Below are 26,008 nucleotides of genomic sequence, written 5' to 3' on the forward strand. Positions count from 1 at the left end.
TTCAATTTTCTCCCTGATTCACTACGGAACGCAATTGATTCTTTTTTACTCTTTTAAGATGATCGTTCGCGTGATTTCGTTTCGAAGAGAACAAATTTTTATCGCTGAAATCACGAAGACGAGAAAATGATTAAAACCTGAATCAAAGCGAATGTCAAGAATATGTTATCCAGAAAGATTTTGAAGGGATCAATAAGAAGAGTCGTTTTAAAAATTAACCTCTACGCGAAAAAATAACACAGCTAATACAAATATAAGGACAAAGTATACATTAAAATATTGTAGTGTGAAAATAGCAATATAGGATAAAGAATTTCAAAAAGTATGAAACTAAGAAAGAATTGAAATTATAAAAAAATATTGCAGATGTATTAGTAGGTCTTTATTTCATGACCATTATTCAATATTTATTCTCTAGCGCAGCGATTAATTTTGGTCCTCTATTAAAAGCACTTAGATCAAATCCATTGTAGGATGGAACAGATTGGAATGAAAAAAACTCAAAAAGCAGAAAAAAAGGTTGCAGTTTTCAGTATTTAAACATCTTTTTATTAAATGAAATTATTATTTTTATTTATTTATATTTTTATGAAACGAAATTTGTTTCATCAAGCATTTCTGATTGATTTTAGGTAAATAGAACAAGTAAATTTAGAATCATTACAGAATCAAGCGAGAAATAGGACAACAGCGTGAAGTTACGGCCCTGCACTGGGACTGGATCCTGTTCAAAACGTTTTGATTAGAACGAAAAAGCTGTTCGAACAAGTTCATTTCGTTGTCGGACGTGACAGAATAACGGGGGATTTTGAAAGAGAACCTGAAAAAAAGAACAGGAATAAATCGATGGAAGATCAGGTTTATTTTGAGAAAATGAAGATTCATTTAAAGAACGTGATCCCTCTAAATTGAAAGCTTTTTTTATATTCAATAGGCAAGAGATGAGATATGAAATTTCCAGAATAATGCTCAGAGATCAGCGCGAACAGCGATATTTTGATGGTTTTCACTGTGTCCAGAATCTTAGAAAAGAAATGAGAGAAATGGAACACCTGGAAAACTTGTTGGATCAGCCTAAGATAACTTAAATGTAGCATTCCACGAAACTGAGCGTGTTGGAATCCCACCACCAGTAGATAGGATTACGGTAGTTGAGAAATAGTGGTGAAGGGAATCACGTTAAACACCCCTGAGGAACGAGAAAAACGACGTGGGAAACAACCTTATAGCATCAGAACGCCCCACGAGACAGACTTGGGGCGTTAGAAGGTGCCTCGTAGGGAAGATGAAACTTGATCGCGCATATGTTTGTGGATTACCTTGATCAATTTGTGATGGGATTCCAACACTTTTCTGTATGTACTGTCTTTAAGAAGCAATGATGACTAAAAATCACTTTATTTACTTATTTATTTATTTATTACGCACAGTGGGAAAAACGTTTACCACTCAAAAACGCAGAAATAACGTAATAGTAATAACAGATAAATAGAAGTAGTAACTGAATAGTGCAATCAGAAAAAAAGACGAGAAGAGAAGAGAAAAAGAAGAAATTTAATCGAATGCTAGAGTAAAGGAGAACAACTACCGAGAATTTCCTCGAAAATTCTCTTAACGTCATTGAAAAATGAATATTGATTAAACAATAAACTGTAATAAGTGATAAGTGTAGCAACAAAATATTCTACGGATCTCGTAGTTCTTAATTTCTCGTAGGCATATACGCGTCGGTTTTTTCCACATTATCCGCGACGTTTGCAACATCAGCTCGGTTATCTTTGGGTGGAACTGTTCTAGCCACAACTTTTGCATCGTTCTGTGCTTGCAGTTTATTGACCAATGTCAAAAGTTTGACGTAGTCTTTCTGAAAGAAAAAAATCACAATTGAGGATAAAATTTATAGTAAGATAAGAAATTTTCATTGAATATGCAGCTATTAAAAAGTAGATCCAAGAGAGAGAAAGATTTAGATCTTCAGAATTTTAAATTAATTTTTGATTTAATCTTAATTTCTTAGATTTAGAACAAAACAGAAGTGAATCCACTTTTTTTTTCAAAATCTATTTACAGAAAGACGTGAGTGTTCAACTTCTTTTCATTAACTGCTGTATCTTTTATCTGCTCAGTGATTTTCCAGATTTCCCTCTTTTTTTCTGTTTTTCTCGAATTTGTTTTCTTTTTTGTTTTCTCAAAAATTTCCTGCTTTTTCTCAAGGCTCTTCATTTGTTGTCTTTTTTAATCTATTCAATTGATTGTTCATATTTCCGTGAACAGCTCTGTAAGATATGTAACTGTTCCAGAGAGAACCCACAAAAAACAGCTTAGTAGGTTTGTCTTCGAGCAATTAGCATTCACAGCTGTTGTATCTACTAATAGAAAAGCCACCCGAATTACGTGTAGGAATAGAGAGGTTTAGACATCAGGAAAAATGGGACTTGAAAATCCTCGTATGCTTTAGGGGCTAGGGAAAGGTTAGCTTGCTTCTGAAGTTAAGTAGTTTTGCAGACAGTCTCTTTTTTTAAAGGCATCATCCCAAGAATCTGAGTTCGTACGGATTTTAGGTGGAGTAATCGTGTACGAGATCGTAGAGTATGTAGAGGAAGGTGATTCTGTCCATTTCCCTCTGTGTCAGTGGAAACGGACTACCCAGGAATGCTGTTTCTTATGACGGATTATGTTGCAATGCGCAACGTTTGCCCTCCGCCCTCTCCGCCCGCCTGCGATTCGTCGAAATCCCATTCGGACGAATCGCAGGCCGGGGGGTGGCGCAAGGGTGGCGCGCTGCAATTGAGGACGTCGTAGGAAACAGCGTTCCGGGGTTGTCCGTGCCCACCGATACAGAGAGAAATGGACGGAGTTACCCTCTCTTCATAATCTACGACCCCATATACGAATACTCCACCTCAGATCCGTACCACTTCAAATTCGTGGAGTGATGCCTTTAACGCACTCATGCACTTAGATCCCTAAACTCTCTGTCGTAGACTGTTACTGCGGTTGGAGACACATTCCTTTTTGTCCTGTTCTTCGTCAAACCCCTATTATTTATTAATCCAAAAATCAACAAAAAATTTAGAAAATCAACATAAAAACCAAAAACAGCAACTTGTAGAGAGAGAAATGTTCTTCCAAATAACGTTACATAACACTAAACTCTTTTTTTTGCGTTTCAAGTTAAAATTTTGACGAAAATCGCTATTATTTATGTATCAGCCTAATAAATATCATTGTACATACTCCACCCACGCCTTTATATCAGTCACACTGTTTACTTGGAATTAAAAATTTCTGGTTTTCCTAGGATGGGATTTTATGACTGCTCAAAAAAGGATAACAAGATTTTCAAACTTGTTTTAGTTAGCTACATATCAGAAGTGTATAGGACCTTCGGGATTAGCAGCTTTAGGATCCCAGCCGCTAGGCCCTCGTAGCTTTCTTCAGCCTATTAACCAGTCCCCAATTACTACTACGTCCGCCTCTCATTTATCTAATTGAACTAGTCGTGAAACAGTAAAATAAGGGTTAAATTTTGAGGGCTAAATTTAACCAATTTTGGATAAATTGCAAATTTTACTGGCCTTTCTTCTAATAACATTCTTCTTCTGCTCGATCGCAACTCTGATCTTTCGATCTCTAATATCACCGTAATCTTCTTCGGCTTCTTTCTCCTCGGAGATCCTCCTGAAAATATCCGTTCAGGAAAACCCAATCACTCAATCAATGCAACCATTCTATGACACTTATCAAAAAAACTATTAACTATTAAAAGAAAAACTATAAAAAAAAAGTTACCGTTGAGTTAGGCATGCAAAATACACTATGAAAAGAAGTATAAATGTCGCAATTACAGAACATGCTGGGAAAACGAAGTGTGAGTTTTCCTGCAACAAATTTGATGGATAAATAATTTGATTGAAACTATAACAATGAATAATAGGATGCCAATAAATATTACATAATATATTTGAATACAATAATATAAAAGGTACAGAAATAAACAAATAATAACAATAAATTTTTGTCATAACTTAATTAATAATAATAATAATTTCTCCATATTTTACTAATTCCTCGCGTGTACAATACTTTTGTGTAGCTAAAACGAGTGATCATTGATTACTTGATATAAAATATAGGAAATATAATAGAAATTAAGAAATAATATAAAATATGTAGTAAAAATAATAAATAAAATAGAAAAATAAAAGAAGGTATGGAAATAAAAAATATAAGAAATATAAAAACATGTGCATAAGAAATATCAGATACTTAATACTTTTTTGCCCTCATATTGATCCGGTTACAGGATCGGCATATTGATTAGGTAACGTTTCAGTTATTGTTCGGTCTATACTTCCGTCAACGTACCATGATCCACATAAGGTTTGCTTCCATAACAGTTCGCCGCAGCTCGCAATTTCTTCCATAAAACATGAATCGACAATGACAGGAAAATTGACGAGTTGAGGTGGGATCCTCGTAACAGTCTCCATTGATGCAAACACGATTTCCTAAACGTATTTGCTGTTGAAAGCAAGGGAATCCCTCTTTCTTCATGTCTTTTTCATATCTTGTTCCTACGGTAAGGTTGACATGCGTTATTTTTAATGGTCTTAGTTAAATTGCACTTCAAGACAGAGTCTCTCTCTTTATTTGCTTCCTCCATATTCATAACAACAATCGCCAACGCGATGATTCCACAGATAGAGTCCATACCAGATTTGTTCAACCGCATGAGCGCGACGCTTTCCCGAGTTGCGCGCGCTGCTTTACTCGACGTCCACTCTTTCCCTTTCCATTCCTACTAAAATTGAAGGCACATCGACTTGTGCTTTCTTTGCACGAATTTTCCTACATAATCGGGCAAACATGTTATTTTTGAATCATCTGCACAGATTGAGACACCTTTAAATCTCTTGCACCTCTTCTTTTTATGCGAAGAGCTCAGTTGAAGGCAGCATACTATAAATATGGCGTGGTTAGGGAATCCCCGGGAAAAGCTGGAGATGGGCCCGTAGATTGCAGGATCTAAGATGGTTTCCGCCCATTTCTCCCTAAACTTCGTGATAAAACGGCGTGGGAACCACTTTATTTCCTACAAGGTACATTAGAACGTTTTTCTACGTACACGTTCAGGTCCCCACAGAAGCTTATTCATTGGTTTCACTTGAATAGAGTGGTGGCAAGAAATCACTGGTCTTCCACCGCTCGCACTTGGATGTGGCGTGTGCAGGAGTGAAGTGAAAGTTGTCGTTAAAAAACGCCATTTTTAACGGCGTTTTTTGCGACAGTTAGGAAGAGAAGAGCGGATCCACCTCGAATCCCGCAGTCTACAATTCCACATCCAGCATTTCCCGCCGATTCCTTTATCACGAAAAATACGTGGTATTTTGCTTTTGAAGGCAATGACAGACGTTTCAGAACAAGAATTACTTATTTTCATAAAAGAAGAGTTCAAAGAAAGACTTTCCGAGGGATAAGGAAATGCTCTTGCGTTCCCCATAGATGAAAATGTAAAATATAGAGTAAAATGAATAAACAAAAGTTGGTAGATTGAATAATATAAACTATCACAAAATAAGTTTTGAAAAAAATAAAACATAAAAATATATATAAAACAGGTCGGCGAAATCAACGAAATTGAAATTCGAAATGGTGGCACGGTGGATAGTTTATGATTATTTACGTTACTTTAATTTATTTTTTTAATTCACGTTATTTCAGCAGGATAAAAAGGAATAACTTCGTCGTTTTCATCAACCTTCCGCATAAACCACCGTATTCATCATAGTTCGGTATATTTTTCAGAATTATTGAGGAAGTTCAGATATGGTCCTGCCTTCAAACATGATAACTCATCGGCTTAGTTAATCAAACAACGCTCCTTTAGAAAAAGTATTGTGATATTTGCGTAAGTTAAGGAATAGAGCGCGTGAAAAATTGTTACAAAGAGTTGGAAATGTGCGATTGAAAAAAAAGTCTTCTAGTTCTTTTCGAGGATTAGATGAAAAATTCGTACCAACAGCTTCGCAGTAGTCATTCACATACTCGCAAAGAGTTCCACTTGTTCCATGGACGCATTTGCAGCTGAAATGTATAGTTTTTTTCCTTAGAAAGAACGCTAAGAAGTGAACCTTCTGGAATACAATACTATCCTGTTCATGTTTTCTATTAGTGTGTCTACGAGGTTTTAAGATGGGGCTTTTATTAGCCGATTAGGCTTTTGCGCCGTATTTAGGGGCGTAATTATAGAGGTAGATTGTGAATATTTTACGTTCGTTCCTTTAAGTGTTCATCCTATACTGTGGGATTTTTTCGAAGATTGCTCAGGAAAGCCATATGCATTGAAACTAGCCTTACGTTTATGTTACACTGGATGTGCAGCCGCTGATAGCACGAACTCGTTGCTGCTCTGCGTACCAACGGGCGAGTATTACTGTGTACGACCACATCTTGTGTTGCTCTGTTACGTCTGTGGCCTGGTATTGTGTGTAGATCAAATTCTACATTTTTGTGCCAGCCGATGTGTAATCTTTTGAGTTTGCTCATCGTTTAAATGTCTTTGGTGTTGAGGGAAGGGTGATGAGGTGCGCTTGAAGGTCACTGATTGCTTTGATTTCTCCAGGCTCTGACGAAGGCGATAAAGCCGAAACGTTAGCTGTTAGTTAAAGGCACAAGGCTGGCGCGCTCCAGTCGAACTCCTTGAAGAAAATAGCGCTCCGGAGGGAAAGAGAAGAGAAGCCGTATCTTTCGGGCCGTTTTTTTACGGCAATTAGGAACAAATGGACGGAATCATCCCCTCTCCATAATCTACTATTCCGTATACGAATACTCCACCTGAAATCAGCACCACCTCAGATTCCTGGGGTGATGCCTTTAATAAAGAAAATCAATACTGATCTTGGCTACAGCTTAAGCAAATCAATAAAAGCTACATATTAGGTTCCATATCGTCGCTGGTCGTCCTACAGTGGAACACCCGTTCGCTGATAAACTGGGCAGCGACACATGAGGGCTCGAGTGGCCGTGGACTCAGTGAAACACAACGTAAGACTGATTCCAATATATGGGTTTGGTTTTTACTACGCTCAGCGAATTTCGAAGCACTAACCCGGAGTGGCGTGGGACTTGATAAAATAAAAGGATAAAAGTGTCTGGCGTTAATCAATCCGCTGGGATTCGCCGCCAAGTCCACTTCAATTCAGAATCGTTTAAGATTTGCAAACGTGTAACTGACCTATACAATGGCTTTCGAGGGCTAGCCGATGTGTCGCGTTAGTGTGTTTATCCTTCCAGACACGTCTGGTGCCAATTTATCGACCCCGGAGGGATGAAAGGGTTGGTTAGCACTAGGGCGGATTCGAACCTCCGCGTCGTCGTGCAGACATCGGAACCTCTTGCCGATTGCGCTACACCCACCCCATTTGAAGGAATAAACGTAAGATTGTTCCATTCTACCCCCCGTTTAAACCTCTGAAGGCGGCAAAAAGCCGAAACGTCAGTCGGTAAAGCTAATGAAGGTTCCCTCTAAAAACCTCGTGGACACCCTAATAGAAAATATAGACCGAACTATGCCGAAGTTCCAAGACACGAGAACGTTCGAGCTACCAAGGTGTTCCTTTTTATGAGAAACTCGCATAATGATAACGGTGCGATCACTGAGTTCAGAGAAACTGGATCCAATGTAATCGGCAGAAATCGAACTGGTGTTTATAGCGCAACAGCGTGGGACGAGAAATCACTCGGACAGCCGTACTGTTTTGCTTCAGAATGACACTTTAGGATCAAACGTAATTAGTTCAGGAGGCCTAACCATCTGTGTGGTACTCTGTGGTTATCATTTTGCGATTTTCGGGTTTCCTCAAAAACCCAGGATGAACGAGTTACAACGAAAATTTCTCAGATTGACCGACTAATAGCAGGTCGATGTTCCACCAATATTACCGCTTCGCGTTTTTCCAGCTGTAGAAACGCAGCGCAGGAAGATTGACGGAATCGCATTGTCCCGATCGTGGACTCCCGATTCCTCGTGATTGCGCCGAACTGGTACGTCAGTCTGATGAAACACTTTCGGCGGCGATACTTTCCAGTAAAAGTAAAGTACAAAACAAAGATAGAGGTTAATTAAAAGGTGAAAATTTCAGAAAAAATAAATAAGAAAAATTAGAAGAAATGGATTGTTTCATCTCTACCTAGACGATCTACTTCTTTATTTTTATATTTATCAGCTTCCCCTGCAGCTCCTCAGTAGGGAATGGATCCAAATACAAATCAAAACCTATTATATTATGTAATAAAATTAGGATTAGGTGAAACCTGTCGACAAAAAAAAATAATAAAAAAAAACGGAAGTAGCTGTTACTGAAAGTTGTTGGAGCTTTAAGAAATAACATTTTAAGGTGATACATTCAGTCGAAACTCCGTATCTATCACTTTTCAAGCCGAAATTTAGGAAAAAGTCATCTATACGGCTTCACATTGAAATCTAAAACTAAAGTTGAGCCTAACTTCCAAAATTACCAATTTTTCTGTCAAATTTTCCTGTTATCTCACGAATAGGAACTTACTCATAGGTAAACGGTGATTTTGCCACGCATTGTCCTCCGTTTATACATAAATTGTTGAAACACGCATCCGCAACCGCTTCACAGTACGGTGGTTTAAAACCAGGCTCACATATGCATCTAAATATAAAATTTAGCCTGAGATCTATTAAATTGGATGAGTTTATTAACAATTTCACCTGTAACCGTCGCGTTTTTCTTTTTCGCTACAAATTTGTAGAATTTCACCTTGTCCAGGATGTTCACATGCGAGACATTCGCCACGATTACAGGGATTTTTTGGCCTGGAGCAATTCCCAGTTCCAGTGTAGATACATTTTGTTTCTAGAGCATCTTTTATTAACACATTTGTGAAGTAAAATAAAATTTAAAAAAAAATAAATAAAAGTAATAAATAATAAATAATAAATAAATTAATTAATAAGCAATAAATTAATTAAAATTCATAAATAATGAACAAAATAGTGAACAAAATAATAAATAAAAATAAGTGATAAAATTCTACAAAATTTACGGGCAGTGTTCTCTTCGTCAATATTTTCGGACATTCCACAAACACAGCGATAGTTTTGAGCCGATAAATCTCCTTTGACCTCGGTCTCATCCGGAATCTAAACAAAACTCGACAAAAAAAACATCCAACAAGAGAAATTTTCATTCAAAAAATTTATCCATTCAAAGAAAACCTTAACAATAAAAAAACAAATTTTAAAAAACTATGCATCTGAACTTACTACAACGCATTCGGAAGCCTTGCCACATGGATTCCGTGCGCACGGATCATAAATATCGCACTTCTCTCCGACGTATCCGGGAAAACAACTGGAAAAGATGCGCTGCTGCAGAGCCAAGGTCATTCATATAAAAAAAATCATCACAATCGCGAACTCGCAGAGTGCTATTCCTTCTGGTGAGATACATACTCCATTTTGTGGACTTGTGCATCGATTCTCGCGTGTAACTCCTTCCTCCTTCTCGACAGCTGTAGGCTCACAGGCGTCTTTTCGGTGATACTGTAATTTAAGAAGATTTCTTCGTGATAAAGTCACACCAGGTGGTTATCACGATTTTAGGGAGTGATAAGTTCTACGAAGATATGCTGCAGCACGAAAAATTCCTTAATTTTGGATAAATCCCTTTTTAATCCGTTTTCTCACACATGACGGGGTTTGGAAATCCTAGGCTCTATGCGGTGACTCGTTGGATAGGACTCTGAATTGCTACATTTCCCAATATGAAGGAAAAAAACTATGAAAACTAAAGCTTACAGTTCACAAGTTTATAAGTTTTCAGTCACGTTTACAGTGCATTATTACTTCATTACATAGGAAGGAGAATTGTGCATTAACGTCACCGTACGATTTACGATCGCAACAGAAAGTATGTACTGGAGAGCTGCAGCTCAGTTTCAAATAATAGATCAAATCCTGACAACCATTTTCCGTGAGCGGGGATAGAAGCTCCCAGAGATAATCGGGTTTCGTCGCGGGACCTGAGCATGAGGTTTCCAAGAGGCCCTCGAACATTCGAGCCTAGTGCGAATATGTTTCGCGACGGCGATTCGTGCCCCAGGTTCTGAGCAGAACCTCCATGGGTCCTGCATATCGGGAGCTTTCTTCACTTTCCCTCCATTCCATTTTCCTATCGTGTCTCATTTCTGAAGATTTTACGGGTTTGGTTGGTCCTAACTCGGTTCAAACTACATACTCGAATAAAATACGCTGTTTGGCCGTCGTTTTTAACAGGAGACCTATGGTTCCAGAATTGCTTATATAACTTATAACTTCCTCAGCTGTGCTGGTTACGACTTTATTTTTCTTTTTGAAAAAAAAACAAACCTCGCAAAAACGTCCACTGTCAGCATCTTTGCATTCACAAAACGGGACAAGATACCGTTTCCCAGACGGAACTAAAATCTCTTCTTTCTTTTATATAAAATACGTTTATTAGTTAAAATAAAAATTCTCTGTGGAAAATTTACAGGTCTCTACGCGAACATGACATTCTCCATCGTGGTAGCACCAACCGCCTCGTAGAACACCATCACGTGCACATTTACTGCCGTCAATTTCTATGCATGACTTATCCATTTCTTCTAAATTCTTGCGATCATTGCCCTTGATCCTGGAATGAGTCGGTGACGCGAAGTTAGCAGAGCTATGTGTTAGAAGAAGTCTCTAAGGTGTATCAATCCAATTTGGTTCTGGAGTTATTCACGTTCATTCCACCTACATTCCATGGATCAATTGGTACCAAGCTCTGTAGTTGTGGTCTTTCCTACATGGAATAAGCAAGGATTTCTCGTCGTCCGTTTCAATCTTCTCACAATGATCTCCTTTAAGGATAATCACATAGATGGCAGAAGGTGATCGCAGCTGATTCACGAAGAACTCACCGGATATGGTAGTTTTGAGAAGTTCAGTACCGTTAGGACAAACGCATATGGCCTCGACAGCTTCTTCCTGAGGATGCTCTTTGAGGGTACAATTTGACGAATTCATGCAACTGTAGCCAGCACACGGTGAGCGTATGTCACACTTAAAATAGTTCCTGATTAAATTTTTGCTTGTTACCGCTAATAGAATTAGAGTTCAACGTACTCGCTCTCCGATCCATTCTTGTGGATCACATTCACAGACACAACCTTCTTCTGGATCATACAATCCCCGTCCATGACTACTACAGTAATCCTCTTCACAGCTTTGCTCCTCCTCTGTCATATGACAAAATTCGCCGATATAACCATCGGGGCAGATGCATCTGGAGCAGTTCACAGCGCAAATCCTTGCAATTTTCACGGTTACTTTAATTTTTTTAAACCTTACTGGTATTGTATTGTGGTCATCAAATTTTCATTGCTTGTTAATGCTGGTACGTCAGGATTCTTCTTTTTGTACTCACGTAACTTGAGCGGATCCACAAAAGTTTGATTCTTCTGTGTGCTAGAGATCGTTTTATCAAATTTATTTTATTTTTGGGCAACGCTAAACTCTGAGAGATGTTTCACGACAACCAATTATTTTATAAAGACAATCATATATGCACATAACGTAAGACATAAACAACGACAAACATCATGTAAATCGCATTTTATATCTTCATTTCTCGTCATTTTTCATTAATTTCCATTTTTTAGGCACTAGCATGCAAAAATCGAGGACGAGATAGGTAACGTTACATAATATTGTATTAACAGCTTGGCTGGAATGAATAGAACTGCGGGAGTATGTCCCCAGAGGTCTCCGAGTCGCGCCTAGAGGCGTGAGGTCAGCGTCACTATAGCGCGACTGTAGACTATAGATCTCGGGTGGACAATAGTTCGTAGTTCGTAACAGAAGGAGGGGGCGCTCAGTGGCGCTCTTATTTCTGGAAATAAATACCTATATCACTCGGAAACCTAAGACTTAATCATTAGTCTTAGAGGATCTGTGGCATGTAAATTAAAGTTACTAAGAGAAAAAGAGAAAAAGAGAAAAAGAGAGGAAGTAGAATGGAGCGTCCAGAAAGAAGAGCACCATTGAGTCCCTCAACTACATTTTCCTCTAGAACCCTACCACAAGAACTCCTCACCAAACCTATGGTCAGCATAGGAGCATGTTACACAACATGATTGATATCCTTGGCGATCACACTATCAAAGGCATCACCCCACGAATCTGAGGTGGTACGGATTTTAGGTGGAGTATTCGTATACGGGATTGTAGATTAAGGAGAGGGGGTGATTCCGTCAATTTCTTGCTAATTACCGTAAAAAATGGCCCGCAAGATACGAGCTTGAGTTGTCGACTTCGAGCGTTCCGGCGCGCTATCTTCTACAACGAGTTCGATTGGAGCGCGCCAGACTTGTGCAAGCGCCGCATCTTCTGAACCGTTTTCCAAGGCAATTAGGAAGAAATGGACGGAATCACCCCCTCCCCCCAACCCCCTTCCCTTCATAATCTGCTATCCGCTGTACGAATACTCCACCTGAAATCCGTACCACCTCAGGTTCGTGTGGTGATGCCTTGAAGAACCTGGTCTCGCCTCTTGTAACGTCCAGTGGGTCATCATAAATCGCGTTGACTTGAGTGTAATTATTGTCCTTGAATTAAAATTTCATTTATGTTCATCCCACAGCGTGTTTTTTTTTCAATTACTTTCTGTACTATACTGTAGCAGTTTTCCTATGTATGCTTAAAGTTTCATCGAGCTATTTTACTTGGCAGTAACATATCATGCAAAAGTTTTGTCTTTAGGTTTTGCCCCCATTGTACTATGTCTTCATGGAACTATTTATATTCATATTTTACGCATATTGAAAATTAATGGGCTTTGTTTACTATTACAAAATAGTGCTAGTTATACTGCGTTTGGAAAATTTTGGAAAATTAGTAAAAGAAAAATATGATGATGAAGGAACGAAAGCCATAGAGAAGGGATCATTTGAGTGCAACGCACCAGTAGGATCTCACCTTATGCAAGTGGCACCATTTTGACATTGATGATTTTTGCAAAATGTTGTGTCCGCAATACGTTCGCAGGTTTTTCCAAAATGAGTTGGTGGACATTTACAGATGAACCTTAAAAAGTGATATTACAGTAGAGGATGAAGTGTCAATCCGCTTGGGATGCGCTACCGCCTTCCCTTCAATTCAGAATCGTTTAAGATTTACGAGCGTGTAAGTGTCAAGTCAGTGTTTTTATCCTTCCAGGCAAGTCTGCTACCGATTTATCGACACCTAAGGGATGGAAGGCTTGGTTTGCACTAGGACGAATTCAAAGATTCTATCAATTGTGCAAACTGCAGAATCTATTACCGACTGCGCCAAAACCCGCACAAAATGCTAGGTTCCGGCGAGATTCGAACTCGCGTTACTGGATTCAAAGTCCAGGGTGTTGACCGCTACACTACGGAACCACTTATAACGGTAAGCGCTTATATTATCCTTTACTTTAGCCTTTTAAAAATCATATCACTTTCTTTTGCGAACGTGTAAGTACCCCTTATAATGATTCGTGGGCATAGATGGCACTTGGGCGATTTTGAACCGTGCAGTCAGTGCAAAGCGGAATCTCTTACCTGGTGCGCCAACCCATCCCAAAAAAAATTATATTAGAGAGCTTACTTGGACGGAATTCTGCAGTCAAATAAAAATCAAGTGAAGTGAACTTTGCAACTGCACTGAAATCCATACATTTTCCAGACTCCCTTCATTTTTTTTTCAGTTTGCTTGTTTGTTTTTTTATTTTGACCCTTCGAAACGTCATACAAATTTTGGTAGGCGATATCGTACGAGGTCGTTCGACATAGACTTGATCAGCACACTTTAAATCGCAGAATCGTTTCGATATCAACCGATACTCATCGTAACCTTCACGTGACTAAATTAACGAGTTGGTTACGACTTCATTGATGGTAATCTTTTGTTGGGTTGCGGTGTCCTGCAGGGATCTAACACCTTCAACCTAGACGGAGGGGTAAAGATACCCGATAATTTTTAGTTTTCTTGAAAGAAACAGTATTTATTGCATGCCATGTTCTGAAGCTGGAAATTGGGTTTGATATTTCTGCGGCTCTCAAACCGAAGCGTATCACTTCCTGTTTTCTGTTAGTGTTCCAAGATACGAAATGAGAACAATTTTCGGAAGCAAAATTTTCCAAACAATTTTTCAGGAAGGGAATTGAAATTACCTCACAAGTTACCTTTCACAACGGTTATTTTTTGAAATCCTTCAGAAATAAGATGAGAACCTGTAGAAAAGTTGCCCCAGATTTTCATCAGAATGTTGTCAGACGTGGAGAATCGTCTTATTTTCGTTCTTTTTTCTTTTTACTCACTATCAACTTCTTATTTCCATATTTTTCGTATTTCCAAACACATATGCGGTTTTACAGCTCCACGTTTCTTAAGTGAGAATCAGTGTTTTTGATGATGCTGTTGAAAGATAGTTTTAAAAAAAAGAAGACGGTTTGGGATTGCTTCAGCTTGAAAAGGTGATAGGGCCACTCACTGTCCGTCTCGATTAATACATTTTCCTTTGTTTTGACATATACTCTTTGATGTTTTACAAGGATCATAGTCGGATTTCGCTTGGACGACTGGCAGTCGCTCATTACGTTTATCCAGTTTAGGTACAGGTGGAAGACCGGCGCCACTTGAAGCAACACTCTGATATTTGTCAATTTCTGAAAAACAGGGACTTTTATTCCATAATAAACTCGGTTCCCAAAAAGAGATTCACCTGTTCCTTTAGGTTTCTTACTTTTTAGTAAGATCGACCATGCTGATATAAATAAACCGACTATCCAGAATAGAAGCATTAAATGCTAACTGAATCACTTTGATTATCGTTTAAGACATGGAAAATGCGTTCGTTTTTCCCGTCAGATAATATTCAGTTAACTTGTGCTTCCTTGAGCGAAATCTGATATCGTTCGGGATTTTACGTGTATTTATAACCAACAAAATGATGGTCTATGCATCGTTTCTCTGTAAGAACTTCTGTACCACATATATCTATCATGGATCGGATGTAGCGTGGTCGGTAAGAGGCATCCGGCTGTGACTGCAGGTCATCGATCAATAGTTCGGAACCGCACCAGTGCCAACTATTCCTTTCATTCCCGTCGATAAAGTGGTACCAGAATTATTCGAAGGATGAAATGACTGATTTGACACATCAACTCGCGCCCGCGTGATTCCAGGGCTGTACAGGCGTTCATGAACCTCAAACAATTCTAAATTGAAGTAGAACGCATAGACACATCCCCTACAACCGTATAATTTATTCCTAATTATTTTGTACCTATCCTTCAAGTGTTAGCAGAACAACTAACTTTGGAAATCCCATGAACGCTGCAAATTTCAATTTTGTATTCCTTCAATGTGTATTGAACGCGATTGACCGGCTACACCATTTATTACTACTAGAAATTCCTGATTTAACGGCGAGTTCCATCCTCGAAGAAAACACCTCCGTCGAGGGCGCAGTATTTGGGGCAGATTCCGGGCTCTCCGGGAGTTCCTGGTGGGCCCTTGTTTCCTGGAGCTCCAGGGTTTCCATTGGCACCAGGCTGTCCATCGCCTCCAGGTGGTCCTTTGGGTCCGGGCTGTCCTGAAAAACATTCGTTTAAAGACTATGATAAGCAGTTATTTAGTATATTGTTATTTTTTGAAGAAAATAATTTTGAAAATATCGAGTCCAAGTCATACCAGGTCCTCCGGGATATCCTGGCTGTCCATCGCTTCCGGGTGGTCCTTGAGGTCCGGGTGGTCCTTGAGGTCCAGGTGCTCCTGGGGTAGGTGGTTGGGAATAGGCAGGCTGGCCAGGCTGACCAGGTCCTCCAGGGTATCCTGGGTTTCCGGCGGGTCCTGGGGGTCCCTTGGGTCCCGGTCCTCCTGGGCCTCCTGGGTATCCTGGTCCTCCTGGGTTTCCGTTGCTTCCGGCGTCTCCTGGCTGTCCGGGGGCTCCTGGCTGTCCTGGTGGTCCAGGTGGGCATGGCCTGCATGGAGGAGTGGTGTACTCGTCGCATGGCTGAACTGGTGGTCGGCCTGGATTTCCGGGGGCTCCTGGAGCTCCTGGGTTTCCTGGTCGTCCTGGGTTTCCTGGAGTACCTGCTGGTCCAGCGGCTCCTCCTGAACAGCAAGCGCTGCAATCGTTGCCACCGTTGTATCCTCCTCCTCTTCTTCTTCCAGCATCTTGGAAAGCGGAACCACCATCCACAGCTGCACCTTCATCTCCTCCGTAACCGGACTGACGAGCGGTACGGTTTGCTGGTACTTTCATACCGTTGACCTCAGACCAAATGTCACGAGCAGATGTCTAAACAGAAATGTATCTAAGAATGTCGTTTAGAATCAGAGACAAGTGAAACTCACTCTGCAGAAGTTGAGTTCACTGTGCATTGTTCTTCTGATAGCGTGTACATAGTTGTAGACCATTGGAAGAGTGGTTGCAGCGCCAAGGATGGCCACAACCGAGAAGGCGACGGCCGAATAGGCCACAAAGCGGTAGGCTTTGCAACGATGCTGATACTCGACTTCCATGTCAACGGTATTGAGTGGCATCCACCAAGTCGTTTATATACGCTTTCCACTCGTCTTGCTAACCTTGTTTGAAGGAAATCAGTTTTTTTCTGCGTTCTATTCGGTTATGTCGCTATATCGCCGCCGTTCGATTCACTATTACAAACATCCGAATAGCACGTTGGGAACATTTCAGTTTATTAATGAGAGTTTATTGTAGCGCCGATAATCTTATCGTTATACCTGTAGAGTTTGCTTCCTTGATACGATTACGGTTTCGCTAATGCTGACCACTAGACGATTATTCGAATGAAAACAACATATCAAATGTGTTTAATTTGCAGTGAAGGTTAAACACACTCTGACTATCGATAAACACGGCTTGGAGGCATCCGACTGTGCTCATGACGATTCTCTGCTGGTTATGATTTCACAAAAATGAAGGCTGGATTGAGAAATGAAACGATCCTATGCATATCAACGCTAAAAGTACTTGTTTACAACCACTAGTAAAAGTAATCGATACGAGTGGACAAAAATTTCCGTCAGCTACATTTCCCTTTCCTTATTTTCCATTGATTTTCGAATGAAAATTGTCGGTAGTATTTTTTTCCGGTGTCAATGAGGAAGGTTGTATTCTATGAAAGAAAGTGAAGGGAAGAAATTTTAAAAAAGAGACACGCTACTTGGTTGATTGACTGATTGATTAACTGATTGATTGGTCGATTGATTGATCGATTACTTGATTTGTTGATTGGCGACTTCGTGACTAATTGAAGTCTATCTCTTCAAAATACTCGAAAAAATACCTCAAAGTATTGGAAAGACGCTGAGTAATTTATAAATCTAAAACATTTTTTTCTGTCCATCACTTTTTTTTACACTTCTTCAAAGGTATGATCAAGGATTTTTCTCTCTGTCCGTCTCTGCCTCTGTCTTTGTCTTCTTTTCTGTTTTTTTTACTTTCTTTCTTAGGTTCTCTCTGTGAACGAAAGGTGAAAAATTGGAATCTCACGTGAATATGTTTATCAAAAAAAAAAAAATCACGCACAGTTTTTTTTTCGGAGATTCACGTTCGACTGTGGGAAAAATATCAAATTTCTGCTGGAAAATGTTTTTTTTAAATGTTACAGTGTAACTTACGCTAAAAGTTGAGGAAGCGTAAGTGAACCTCAAAACTATCGCAGGAGAAGTAACGAGCACTAAAAAGCCTCCACCTTGTTTCAGTTTTTAGTAACTTGGATGCATTATTCATGATTGTGAGGGGTCCTGGATGCCTTATTCCCTTTCGTTCCAGCATTTCACTGTTCTTTTTTTCTCATTCTCGTGAAGCTGCAGCGTTAAAACGCTCAAACTATGAAGAAATTTTCCTTGTTTAATGTAAAGTTTTTCTTTCCAAAGCCAAGAGAGGCAGCGAAATGCAAACTGTGTCACCTTCTGTACCAAATAGTCACGCTGGATTACATTATTAGCGGATTACACCGTAACTCTGCAGTTAAAGTATCGTGAGAAAATTCTTGAAATTACTGCGCGAACCACTGTTCTCCGGTAAGCCAACCGGCTCAAGGTCACGAAGTCTTTTTGCTGTTCTCAGGGTCTGTACTCTGATCATCTCTAGCGATTACCATGCAAATTCAACGTTTTCCATGTTCCCTTGCACAAGGAGTACGTGAGTTTATTCCAAAAATATGCAATTAATATAAATTCATTGTTTTTCCATTTTTCGACGAATCTTGAACTTCTTTAACAATGCTGACATCTGGAAACCGGGAAAGAAGCAAAGCACTGCACGAGATAAACGTTCCCTCCGAAGACACCCTGGGGAGATGAAACAAATCAAATGACTCCAGTGTCGGACATTGAAGACGTAACAGGATAATTTGATCTGGTTCCTAAAGAAGTGTGCATGTGTATAAAGAACAATGTTGTGAACGATTCGTACCGTATTACCGTATACTGTACCAGTGAAAACACCATTATGAATATGAATGAATGTGAATGTATGAATGCTCTCGTTGTCGCTTCTTGTTATTAGCGCCTCTTGATATCTGTAGGCGCCTGATCCCGCTCTAAGATGTTATCTCTCCTGCACTGTTTCCGCTTAAAACGATGTATTTTATTTAATATTTAGGCAAAACAGGGCGACCTCTTTCTGTTCGTATTAAAGAACATCTAAATGGGATGAAACATTCTAACGCAGCAACCCCTCTCGGAACCTATAGCGGGAAATATCATGAAAATGCTCTTTTCTGCATAGCTGCCACTGTAATATCGTACGAACCCGAAATTGTGGTTTGCAGAACTTTGGATAAACGCTAAACGTCCAAAAATGAATAGAAAGGAAGAGTGCCTAGCCGTGATCAACGAGCTGGCTCTGTATCAAGCGAGACATTTGCGGGTTTTGATCTTCGGGGTCACACGCGGCTCGTATCCTCATTAGTATTAGCACAGCGATTCCACAACGCGCATATCCGCTAACATCACGGCAACGCGGCTACCTAGGTAAGCACAACGTTTTGGACTCTTTTGCTTTCGATTTTGGATGTAGCATTTTAGGGAAAGATGACTTCTTCTGGATGAGACACCTGAGAGGATATATCACACATGATCTGATTGTCGACAAGTCAAGTCGACGAACAAACGTATTGTGTAGTCTGTAAAATGTTGGAATAGCAGTTGTTGTTCATTTCTTGATGTAGTGTTTGTAATCGCACTTTATCGGTATATAGATCTTGGATCGGGAATTTTATATAAGCAGTCGATTTCCTCGTTAGAGGCCTTTGGTGCAATAAGGATAAAATAGTCTAAAAGACCGGTGTTCTGTCCTGAGAAAAAGGTCCTGGTCTGCGCTCTTTGACAAATTGATCTGCTACTATTAAGTCCCGCGTGACACTAGACAAGTTTAACTAAATACTACAGATCTGAGTTTGTTGGGCTTTCCAGTCGAACTCTTATGGCGACGCTGTCCGGCGTTTTTTACGCATTAGGAGAAATACGGAATAACGTTAGCCGAAATAAAATTTATTAGCAAAATTGGCTCTTGCTTCAGTGTGACTAAATTGAAACGATGTCTTCTCAACATACATAGATGCTAAGAACACATAGTTTTCATGAAACATATGCAGTTTCTTTTAGATTTTCCCGTCGTTTACATAAGAAGTTGTCCAGGAGATACTCGTTAATCGGACACAAATCACTTATTTTCCGCAGATACTTTTTGGGGCGGTAAAGAACTTATACCAGTTATGTTTTCTCTTTCGATTCTTGACTATATTTATTACTTCATGAATTCCGGTTTCTTATCTGATATTTTAAAAAGATATTGTTTGCTGTAAAACTTCCGTAGAACTGTTATGGTTGTTTGCGTCGAAAAACGAGACTTCAAAGAGAAAGGAGATGAGAGAAATTGAAATGACACACATATGACTTTGCTCTGAAATCTGAAAGAGATTCTGCAAGTCAAGACGTGGTTTTTATGGATGCAGTAACGTACACCATACGTTCGTTTGCAAATTTATGAGGCAACCGATTATTTCTCGGATTTTCCTACAATCGCAGGATTGGCACGGTCAGCCTTAGAAAAATCTCAAATTCATTTATTTCCTCATCAACGGATGAAAAAGTTACGATCGCGTTGCACTGTCACACACTAAGTGTAGTAATTACACTAAGTACATCATAAAAATAAGGAAGGAGGCTAAAGTTAAAAAAGTGGATAGTTTCGCCCCTTCGGCTAAGTTGATCAAAAGTATGCAAAACTGTTGGCGTAGAGGATTCAGTAGGCGTACCGTGATACCATCATGAGTCCAGTGCCTGCTTAAACAGTTTTTCTTTCCTCGAAACAACGAGCGATCGAATAGGGGACCAAAGTAGCCGTAAAAGCCGTTTGCCCACATTTTAGCTTTATTCCTTCGACAGTGACGCTAATAGTACTTAGTTTTAATTAATAGTACTTAGTTTTATTTAGTTTTAATAGTGTTTGATCTTACTAGTGGTCGTGAGCAAAAAAGAAATAAAATTCGAGAAGATTCAAAAAGTAGTGTAATACAATTCCAACGATGGAATGTGATGAATTTGCGCAATGTTTGCGAAACTGAGTTTTTTTTTATCTTTTGTCTTTTTTTATTTTTGCCGCTCTGTTAACGTTTAATTTCCTCAACAGCCCCCATTCGAAAAAGCAGATATTCAGAATCAGAAGCTCATGACCTGCTGACCGGTATATTAATCCTTATTAAAACAAATAAAATGAAATATTTTAAACTTTGTGCTTTTTTTCTACTTTACTTCAAACTTTACAAAGTAATCTATTTTATTTATTATAGATAAATGAAACTAAGCAAATAAAAATAAGGATAAGGCGAAAATATAAAAATGAATTGCAATTATACAATAATACGAAAAATTAAACTGATTTATGTATAAAGTCTGAAAATTGCGATCCTAGAACCTTGCTGATAATTGCGTTGATTCTACAAACGGGTCTTTCTTGGTTCTACCCTAAATGGTTTCACTGTACGTACTTTACATACTTGTTTTTTTTATTTATTGAGATGACCGTAACAAAAATTATGCTGGAATTTTCACTCTACCGTATATACATACGTATCTCGGAAGTGACAGACACGTAGATCTCCTCGATGCACCATAACAACGCCCACGTAAAGGTTTAAAGGTTCTACAAAAGTGAGAAATTCCCTAATATTTCTATTCATTCTATTCTCCTTATTGGAAGAGAAAAATATAGAAACTTGTTGTATACCAGTTGCTAGAACTGCGAGTTATCTTTGAATAATTTTGGGACCAAAAAAGGCTCGTGCTCTTCAACATTCTCAAATATCCGAAATGTCACTTTTTTTTGCAATGTTTAGGCGTTTAATAGAGTGCATAGAAAACAGCTCTAATTTTGTAAATCACCCACTAACTGGGATATTTTCCCCTTTTAAAATCCCATTTAAAATGACTCATTGAGAGTTTATATAAAAACAACTGTAAACTGTCGAAGTAGCGAAATTTTCCCAGGATTTCCACAAAAATGAAAAGAAAAATTTTGACCTCCTAAAAATGCTAAAATTGAATTAATTGATTAATAGTGGTGATCTATCTGAGCTGAAGCTCAGCTCACTCCAATAACGACGGACGGTTCATCGTGGCGCAGGCGTGATCAGCCAAGCATTCAGTCTCACACCTCGGTCAAGACGATCGCATTACACTTTTTCGCGGCGATGGTGTCGATAGATTTGAAAATGGACGAACAAATTATGTTAGAACACAGAAGCAGGTGAACTTAAAGCAGGTAAACCGAAAGAAGTAGAAAAAACAAAAAAAGCAAAAAAAAACGATAATGAAAACAGACACTAAATTTCATAGAGGCATTTTACAGTATACATATATTATTCATTATAGATGTCATAGATTATTGATATATATATACATATATATATATATATATATATATATATATATATATATATATATATATATATATATATATATATGATGGTAAAAAGTAGGGGCGCATTTCTTTTTCGGGATTTCTTAGCCAAAATTTAATTTCGGATTCGTCTAGTCTTTGCTTTACAAAATCTTTCTTTTTATTTCTTTGGGCGGATGTAGTGCAGCGGTTACAGGTTCCGCTTCCTGCACGATCGATCGGAGGTTCGAATCCGCTCTAGCGCTCACCAAGCGTTTCATCCCTTCGGAGTCGATAAATCAGTACCAGACTTGTCTGAGAATATAAAAAAAACACTGAATTGATACATCCGCTAGCCACCGCAAGGCATTGTATAGGCCAGTTACTCGTTCGTAAACCTCAAACGATTCTGAATTGAAGTGAACGTGGGGGCGCATCCCAGGCGTATTGATTAACGTCAGACACTTTATTCTTTATCCTTTATCCTTTTCTCTTCACTTTTATCCTGGGCTTTGACCCGAACTGATTCACCTGCGAAGAAAAGTTAGCCTTAGCTCTCGCTCCCATGCTTTTTTCGTCACCCTTACATACAAAATAAAAAAGGCACTCTTGTTCATCTACAACAAGTTCTCCTTCTCTAGAAATCGTCATCGTCGAACATTTGATGGGATTCAACCGGAATCCTATAAAGTTCAACTGGGCAATGTCTCAAAAGCATCACAGTAGGCTGCACCGTTGGATTTCGTCGGATTCGTTGAAATCCAGGAACATATTATGTTGAGCCTTTGCTTTGAGTGGATTTGTCGCTCATCGCCAAGCGCTCTGCCGCAGTTTCAGCTTTTATTGTGGTCTTTTATGCTCGAATTAATGTGTTACTCAATCAATCAAGGTTCTACAATTTTTTCCCAATAGTATAGCACCCTCCACGTGGAATAAATGAATAATTCGAATAGACAGCCTAAACCGAGGCTCAAATAAACGGATAGTTCTAGTTCAGTAAAATCCTTATCGCTAGTTTAGCAGCAATGTTTGCTGGAATTTTCGACCTTGGGTTGTTTTCGCTAGTGGGCGGGGTTTGAAGTATAGTTTGCAAGTGTCACACGATTCATATTACATTCCGTACAATTCCCAAAAGCAGATCAAAAGAGCAAACCAATTTTCCATGCTAAGTAATTTTTAGGATCTGCACGGAATGAAGATGAATGAAGAACGATAGTGATGGGACCGGCCGATGATTCCTCCCTACAAATTTGTATGAGTTCATGCAGTCAAACTCTGTGACTTAGTGACATTGCATAAGTCAGAACATTTCCTTACATCTTGAGGGAAGAAAGGAGGGCACGCGTGTTCTGGATGTCACGCACCAATCCGATGCACTTTATCTGAAAAATTTAGTTTGAACTATGAACGGTTCCCTCACGGCATCACTTCCTAATTCTTCTTGGAAATGGGAACTCATTAGCTGAAAAAAACGCATGTTTACAAAGCACAATTTTGTTTTGATAAAAGAAAACACTCCGGAATGAGCGAACCTCTTCCACTAACAACGACAAAAAAGATAGAGAATAGAATGTGTTCCATAGAAAGAAGAGAATAGAACTGGATGGTATGGAATAACCGTACTACATTCGATTTTTCTTTTGACTCTTTAAAACTTTTTAGAAAACCTTTAAACTGTGAGTACTATAATTTCATTCAATCTTTATTTTTATTTAATTTTCACATTTCACATTTTTTTAACTCTATTGTCTTCCTAGGTACCTCCTGAATGACGAAGGTTAATCCTCAAGGCTCGAGCAGCGATTCATTTTACTATATCCTTATTTTATTTTAAGTCGGGATACCTATCAGTCTCACCCTAGGGGGAAAAATAGTGGCTATTTTATTAAACTGATGTAATATACAACAGCCAACGCCAGGGAACATAACTTTTGGGTTATTAGAGCCGAATACATGGCTCTTGGTACGATCTGGATGTGGTCCATTCTTCTGAAATCAAGACGAAATCATGTCTCCCTTGAAGTTGAACTTCATTCAGCGTCTCTGAAATGTTGAACTCCAGCGCCTCTGAAATTCGCATGAGGGCGACCTCCATTACTAACTTGTATCAGAAGCTCAGCAGGTATATCGGACAATAGTTTCGAAGTCTTTCCCCGTCACTTTCTCATGGAAAAGAACAGATCACAAGAAGATGGGAAAAGTTGGATGAAGATGCTGAAGACAGGACGTCATGTAGGCTTCTAGAATTACACGAAGAGGATTGTCACCAGCCCGAAGAAAGTGCATTGGTATAAAATCAGGCCTACGGGCTATACCACGCTCCATGCTCTTTATCGCAACTCGTACCTCCGAAGCGTTTCGGCTGCAATGTTACCGGCGTGAGTGACTGAACTCAGCACAGATTTTGATGAACTGCAAATCTTCGAGGAAAACCTCTTCGTGATCGTTTTTATCTCAATAGAAAAAAAATAGGAAGAAGTAGTCTCATGTTCGTTCAGCACGGCTGTTAGCGGAATATTATATTCGTCTCTTTGTGTTACTTTCAGGATTTTCTCCGTAAGAATTCCTTCCTCATCTGCTACCAATAACAGACTTTCTTTATCATCCCGTGACCTTTCTTATAATCTTTCTTTATGAAAAGACACGAAATGTGCGGGTAACTGGTGAAACGCCGAAAAAAATCGAATAGGTGTTGATGCAAGGTTATGCGCAATGGGATGGGGTATATAGATGGTGGAATTCCTACACTGAACCACCATCATCATGGAGTTTGAGTATCAGCATCGTTGCAAAGCCTACCGCTTTGTGGCCTATTCGGCCGTCGCCTTCTCGGTTGTGGCCATCCTTGGCGCTGCAACCACTCTTCCAATGGTCTACAACTATGTACACGCTGTCAGAAGAACAATGCACAGTGAACTCAACTTCTGCAGAGTGAGTTTCACTTGTCTCTGATTCTAAACGACATTCATAGATACATTTCTGTTTAGACATCTGCTCGTGACATTTGGTCTGAGGTCAACGGTATGAAAGTACCAGCAAACCGTACCGCTCGTCAGTCCGGTTACGGAGGAGATGAAGGTGCAGCTGTGGATGGTGGTTCCGCTTTCCAAGATGCTGGAAGAAGAAGAGGAGGAGGCTACAACGGTGGAAACGACTGCAGCGCTTGCTGTTCAGGAGGAGCCGCTGGACCAGCAGGAACTCCAGGAAACCCAGGACGACCAGGAAACCCAGGAGCTCCAGGAGCTCCCGGAAATCCAGGCCGACCACCAGTTCAGCCATGCGACGAGTACACCACTCCTCCATGCAGGCCATGCCCACCTGGACCACCAGGACAGCCAGGAGCCCCCGGACAGCCAGGAGACGCCGGAAGCAACGGAAACCCAGGAGGACCAGGATATCCAGGAGGCCCAGGAGGACCTGGCCCCAAGGGACCCCCAGGACCCGCCGGAAACCCAGGATACCCTGGAGGACCTGGTCAGCCTGGCCAGCCTGCCTATTCCCAACCACCCACCCCTGGAGCACCTGGACCTCAAGGACCACCTGGACCCCAAGGACCACCCGGAAGCGATGGACAGCCAGGATATCCCGGAGGACCTGGTATGACTTGGAGTCGATATTTTCAGAATTCTTTTCTTCAAAAAGTAACAATATACATAACTACTTATCAAGATCTTTTAACAAATGTTTTTCAGGACAGCCCGGACCCAAGGGACCACCTGGAGGCGATGGACAGCCTGGTGCCAATGGAAACCCTGGAGCTCCAGGAAACAAGGGCCCACCAGGAACTCCTGGAGAGCCCGGAATCTGCCCCAAATACTGCGCCCTCGACGGAGGTGTTTTCTTCGCGGATGGAACTCGCCGTTAAACATTACGATTCACCATTCAATAGGAAGCAAAATTCTGATAAAACTTCTTTTATTACCGCTTGCTCTACCGGCTCTTTACCTTCGTAGAAGTCACAAAGAAGAATTCGTGTCGTTGCCTCAGCGCCGACGCCATTAATTGATATTTAAAACTTGACCTAACAT

General features: G+C 39.8%; 4 protein-coding genes across 5 annotated transcripts; 1 reads left to right on the forward strand and 3 right to left on the reverse strand.

Annotated features, from left to right (window-relative positions):
* Positions 1-1,702: 1,702 nt before the first annotated feature.
* On the reverse strand, positions 1,703-14,865 carry RB195_003310 (uncharacterized protein; the record flags this gene model as incomplete). Its single annotated transcript, XM_064200911.1, has 19 exons — positions 1,703-1,864; positions 3,579-3,681; positions 3,793-3,881; positions 4,369-4,511; positions 6,020-6,087; positions 8,568-8,684; positions 8,744-8,888; positions 9,079-9,175; positions 9,299-9,386; positions 9,453-9,577; positions 10,403-10,473; positions 10,546-10,688; positions 10,797-10,899; positions 10,960-11,101; positions 11,165-11,324; positions 11,390-11,506; positions 13,016-13,123; positions 14,556-14,730; positions 14,787-14,865. 19 exons carry the CDS (start codon positions 14,863-14,865, stop codon positions 1,703-1,705), a joined length of 2,235 nt encoding a protein of 744 aa, XP_064056792.1.
* A 621-nt stretch (positions 14,866-15,486) lies between these two features.
* Positions 15,487-15,787, reverse strand: RB195_003311 (uncharacterized protein; the record flags this gene model as incomplete). The annotated part of the gene is made up of 2 exons (XM_064200912.1): positions 15,487-15,681; positions 15,758-15,787. The coding sequence occupies 2 exons, from the start codon at positions 15,785-15,787 to the stop codon at positions 15,487-15,489; spliced, it is 225 nt and encodes a 74-aa protein (XP_064056795.1).
* Positions 15,487-16,612, reverse strand: RB195_003312 (uncharacterized protein; the record flags this gene model as incomplete). Of its 2 annotated transcripts, none has more annotated exons than XM_064200914.1 (3): positions 15,487-15,659; positions 15,758-16,367; positions 16,424-16,612. In XM_064200914.1, 3 exons carry the CDS (start codon positions 16,610-16,612, stop codon positions 15,487-15,489), a joined length of 972 nt encoding a protein of 323 aa, XP_064056793.1. The 2 variants fall into 2 exon arrangements, with proteins under 2 accessions (XP_064056793.1, XP_064056794.1); XM_064200913.1 differs by having other exon boundaries at positions 16,424-16,591.
* Positions 16,613-24,743: 8,131 nt separating this feature from the next.
* Positions 24,744-25,845, forward strand: RB195_003313 (uncharacterized protein; the record flags this gene model as incomplete). Its single annotated transcript, XM_064200915.1, has 3 exons — positions 24,744-24,911; positions 24,968-25,577; positions 25,673-25,845. 3 exons carry the CDS (start codon positions 24,744-24,746, stop codon positions 25,843-25,845), a joined length of 951 nt encoding a protein of 316 aa, XP_064056796.1.
* Between the last annotated feature and the right edge of the window lie 163 nt (positions 25,846-26,008).

This window comes from Necator americanus, chromosome IV, assembly GCF_031761385.1.
Source record: "Necator americanus strain Aroian chromosome IV, whole genome shotgun sequence".
In the NCBI taxonomy this organism is placed as follows: Eukaryota; Metazoa; Nematoda; class Chromadorea; order Rhabditida; family Ancylostomatidae; genus Necator; species Necator americanus.